This window comes from Mandrillus leucophaeus, unplaced genomic scaffold (genome assembly GCF_000951045.1).
Source record: "Mandrillus leucophaeus isolate KB7577 unplaced genomic scaffold, Mleu.le_1.0 Scaffold775, whole genome shotgun sequence".
In the NCBI taxonomy this organism is placed as follows: Eukaryota; Metazoa; Chordata; class Mammalia; order Primates; family Cercopithecidae; genus Mandrillus; species Mandrillus leucophaeus.
The window spans coordinates 599,686-604,994 of record NW_012108419.1 but is presented as its reverse complement, the minus strand read 5'-3'; the positions used below and the strand labels follow the sequence as shown (position 1 = coordinate 604,994).

The 5,309-nt window shown below is 39.8% G+C and overlaps 1 protein-coding gene across 3 annotated transcripts in view; it reads right to left on the bottom strand.

Annotated features, from left to right (window-relative positions):
• Positions 1-483: 483 nt before the first annotated feature.
• GRAMD1C (GRAM domain containing 1C) overlaps positions 484-5,309 on the bottom strand; it is a 124,987-nt gene continuing 120,161 nt past the window's right edge. For all 3 annotated transcript variants that reach the window (XM_011966808.1, XM_011966809.1, XM_011966810.1), the window contains one exon: positions 484-2,234. In XM_011966808.1, coding sequence (XP_011822198.1) covers positions 2,154-2,234 — 81 coding nt within the window. In that variant the 3' untranslated portion in view covers positions 484-2,153. The remainder of the gene's footprint in view (positions 2,235-5,309) is intronic.

Genomic DNA, 5,309 nt, shown 5'->3' with positions numbered 1-5,309 from the left:
GGCGGCGCGTCGGTGGGACAGCCTCCGGAGCCCCCGAGTGCGGGCGAGGTGCGGAGACGGAAATACGGGAAACCCGGGAACCCGGAGGATTTCCGAACTACGTGAGACCGTAGAGCGGCCAGCCTTCATTCAGACGCCGGCAACAGGCGGTGGGGGAGCTCTGCACCGCAAAATGTTATCCAAGTACCTCCCCCAGTTTCGCTGACCTTCTCTTAAAGGCCCATCACTGCGGCCAGATCTGTTCATTTAGCAACCTGTTTGTTTTCATGATTTCTGGCTAGCAGCCTTTACATTGGACCAGCAGGCCTCGCTAGTACTTTTGTTCCAGTCGTCTGCGTATTTGAGATGAAACTGCCCTGAGATGAGAGTCCTTTTTGGGTTTTATTATTGCACAAAATTTCTTTAAAGAGTGTAGGCCCATGTCCACGTTTCGCTACCGCAGGCTTTGTAGTTTTGTTTTTAAGTAGAAAAAGAAAACTACAATTCAGAAATTTTTTATTTTATTGATATTCAATTTACATAACAGGCTCAAATTTTATTAACTGAATTCTGCATCCGTACGAATTTAGTCTTAATTTAATAAAGCAACTTACTTTGGTAATCTTCCTTGAGGTATGTTATAAAATACAACTTTTAAAGAAACATCACAAAAATATTGTTTGTCGATCATTTTTGTGACTTTAACAGAGAAATCTTCATCTTGCTCACAGCCAGACACTACATAAATCCTTACCAAAACAAAACAAACCCAGGTAGGCCCACTGATACCCCTAGGTATGCTTAGTTGGAATTCACCCAGAGAAACCCATTTTCCCTCTAACGGAGTCAATACTTTCATTCTCTACAGGTATCTCAAAAATGACTATAATAATGCCATGTGGCTTTGGGGACTCTGGGGGAAAATGAAACATTTAATTAAAGGCAATAGTTGTTCAAACAGAATGTAGATACATTATATACATATATATGTATATAGATATACATGTATTTTTTCCCCAGAGAAAGGGCTCGAGACAAAACAGTAAAACACTTCAACTTTCCCTAACTCTTGAAAAAATATCTGATTTTAAGTCAGTTTACAAAGTTCTTATTTTAATGAGCCACTTGTATGGAGACACATATGCATAAAAACTTTTTATGAAAGAGCCAAAGCTTGTATCTGAGTTACAACTTCAAAGTCAGTAGACTTGTACTGGGACATACGTGCCCCAGAAGGTTTTATTAAAGAGCTAAAGTTTATGTCTGACTTATAACTTACCAACCAAAACAAGTCACACACATACATAAAGAAGGAAGCCATACATGGTCACTGAAGGTACACAAATTATTTTCAACCAGATGGGTCGCTTCCACCATGAAAGACTGCTAAGCTGAAGCCAATCTTTGTTCAAGTAGGCATTCGATCTGTCACTGAATGCCCAGATTTTAACATAACCTTCTGGTTTTTAAAACTCAGAGGATGGTTCTTCCTTTTGACTCTTGGTATCCTACATGAGGAGGCAAGATAATCCCACCTCTGATAGTTACCTTAAGAAAAAACAACTATTTCTTTCATAAAGATACAACATGGCGGAAGATCCTTTCTGATAATCATCATCAACATGCAGATTCAAAAAGTATGACTATTAAATTTGCATGCTAAATAAATGAAGACATTATAATATTTACAGTACACAAACCTGGAAATGTTATATGTCTGAAAACAGGACTTTTAAAATCAGTAATGACATAGAGGTTTCCTATATTGTCCTCTTTATCCTCTTGGTCTTATCTCAGTTATGAAAGCAGCCTATTGGACCTGTACAATGTGCTAACAAAGCATCAGACTTCACTGTAGAAACGAGACCATACCACTCCGTTCAGGGTGTGTCACTTTCTTTTTTTATCAGAGAAATTCAGTTCTCCAATATACTTCATGGTTCACTGAAGAAACTCACAGCTTAAAAATATCTGTAAGAAGTGAAAGATGGATTCTTAAGGCCAGCAGAAACTAATTATCAAATAAATGTTACTGAAAGAAATGTTCATATTAGAAATCTCAATAATGAAAAAACATAGAAATGTTCTATGCCAAAATCCTTCCTTCGTCTAGTTTTCTTCCAGGTATTTTCTTTTAGTTCCAAGTAGCTCTGTGGTTTTAGTCCTTCAGATCACTAGCTTTCAACAGCCATGCCAGTCTTATTCTTATTTAGTAGATCAAATGTTTTCTGAAGCATAATGAGTGAGCTCTTCAGCTGTAAACAAAATTAATTTTTTAAATCAGATTAAGTTTTCTAATCAGATTTGAAAATTTCTATTTTTTATGCCCAAAATTTACAGTGACACTTAATATAGTTTTGTTTATACCAATGCACAAATAAAACGTTAAATACAAAATACCTGATTCTTTGGGGTATCAGTATGATTGCTACAGAGTTCTTCCCATTTGCTGGAGTATTGTACTTCTTCCTGCTACTACATAGTCTACCTCCCAATAGGTCCATTAATCAAATTAAGCGTAGTGACAGACTTGTTTTCCTAAACGGTTTCTGAAGTTGCAGTGGTCTCCTCAACTATCCCCTAAACAACTCAAGTTTCGCTTCAGTGCGTTTGCATGCTCTTACCCTCATGTTCTTCACCTATCTAAAACTTACTCATATTCACACTCTTCATGTAGTTTTCCCCAGTCATTCTGCCTCTAAACTCCCAAAGCATTATCCTTACTACTTAACACTTTGACACTGAATTTTGTAATTTTGGTCGTTAACAATACACCTGGACAGCTCATTTCTCTAAGAAAACTGGATGCAACTCAAGAGCAGGCATTATGTCTTACTCTTTTTTTTTGTATTCATTCATTCAACAAGTATTTGTTGCTTGCCTATTACATGTTGGGCAGTGTTCTAAGCACTGGATATACAATGGAGAACCAAATAGGGTCTGTCCTGTCCTTCATGGAGCTTACAGACTAGTCAGGGATCCAGAACTATTAATAAAACAAATAATCACATCCATAAATACATACTTAGATATTTTATTAAGTTTTTGACTTGAGCAATTGGTGGATAGCAGCATCATTTTCTGAAATGAGACCCACTAAAGAATTAGGTTTTGGATTAGAGGAAAATTGACATTTTGGACATAATCAGTTTGAGAATCCTGTTAGTTATACAGGTGAAGATGCCAAGTAAGCAAGTGACTGTATGAGTCTAGAGCTCAAGTCGAGGTGAGAGATATGTACTTGGGAGTTGCTGCTATCTGAACATTTGTGTCCTCTTCAAAATTCATGTTCAAACTGAATCCCCAGTGCAACAGCATGAAGAGACGCGGCCTCTGGAAGGTGATTAGCTCATGAGGGCTCTTATGAATGGATTAGTGCTCTTATAAAAGAGCTTCAGGGAACTAAACAGTCCCCTTTTTTGTCCTTCAGTGCCTTCTGCCAGTTGGCCACCAAACATGCCAGAACCTTAATCTTGGACTCCTCAGCCTCCAGAACTGTGAGCAATAAATTTCTGTTCTTTATAAATTACCCAGTCTCCAGGATTTTGTTACAGCAGCACAAATGGACTAAGACAGGAGTCACTGGAACATGTGGTTAAAGTTAGGGTGTGAATAAGATCACCTAAAGGGAGAGTAATAGAGAAGGGAAGAGAACCTAACACAGAGCCCTGGAGCATTTGGGCCAGGAAGAAGTCAGGCAGAGGAGATGTTTTTATTGTTTATTTTTTTTGTTTTTTGGAAACGGAGTCTTGCTCTGTCACCCAGGCTGGAGTGCAGTGGCGTGATCTCAGCTCACTGCAACCTCCGCCTCCTGGGTTCAAGCAATTCTCCTGCCTCAGCCTCCCGAGTGGCTGGGACTACAGGTGCCCGCCACCACCCCCGGCTAATTTTTTGTATTTTAGTAGAGACGGGGTTTCACCAAGTTGCCCAGGCTGGTCTCAAACTCCTGAGCTCAGGTAGTCCGCCCACCTCGGCCTCCCAAAGTGCTAGGATTACAGGTGTGAGCCACTGTGCCTGGCCAAGGAGATGTTTTTAACTAGCAAAAATTAGTTTTACATTTTTCTAAGTGAAAGAAGCCAATCTCAAAAGACCACATATTGTATTATTCCATTTACATAACATGTCCAGAATAGGCACACCCATAGTAATGGAAATTAGATTAGTGGGTGCCAGGGGTCAAGGGGAGTGAGGGATGGGAAGTAACTACTAATGTGTACAGATTTTCCTGTGGGGTTATGAAAATGCTCTGGAATTAGTGATGATGGTTGCACATCCTTGTGAATAAAAACTTTTATTGTATGTGAATTATATCACAAAAAGATGTTTTTAATGGTTTTAAAGAAAGCAAGATTAGATACATTTCAAGAAAGAAGTGTTTAACTCTGTCAAATGCTGACACTGTAGGATGAAGACTGAAAAAGGGTACATTCTTTTTACAAGCCAGATGTCACTGGGGACCTTTGCTCGAGCAATATTAGTTGGGGAAACCACGGGAGAAGAACACCAGGCAGGAGTGAGCTGAAGAGTGAATGAGTGGAATAAATACACACATCCAACTTTGCTCCCTCAAACCCCACTAATAAAGAGATTTTTTAAAAGACATAAAGCTATAAGGGCAAGGAGAACGGAAAAGGGGACAACAGTAATGCAACTTTGGAAACTGGAAAGCAGACGGATGACTTGGCAGGCCTAGAAACGCTGAATCGAAAAAGTAAAAGTAGGGAATGCTGAGAACCAACAAAATTAACCCCAAATAATCCTCAAAAGGCTCAGGTGTTAATGACCAGGAATCTCTGGAAGTGAGAATAAAGAAGGATTGCTTGAAACTTTTGGCATCTGACCTTTCCTACTACCTAGGCAGAAGTCTGGAATTCTACTTTCTGTGCAGCATAAAACAGAGGGTCTCTGGCTGCCTGGCTTGAGGGACACCAAGGCATTGTTAAGGATAGCAGTACATACCAGAAACAAGGGTAATACATGAAAATGTATATACTGAATCCTGGGACCATCCTTTCGGCCTTTCCTTCCCCTATCCTTCTTCTTCTGCTCAGCTCCCAAAATGCTGCAGCCAGCCCTAAATCTACCAGGTGGGAGACTAGAGGAGTCTTCTCTGTGGAAACTGACCCAAAGAGGCCGATACCAGGATTTCTCAGCCAAGAGCCCAGTCAGATCTACAGAGAAGTTTGGGGTACACCAGCCCAATCCATATGTTAAGAGCTTCAGATCCACACAAGAAGATAACCAAGGGCTACCAAACACTAAAGAAATTCTCTAACCTTAAAGATAGAAATTAAAATGGGGGGAAGATCTTGACGGAAAATGAGTAGGCC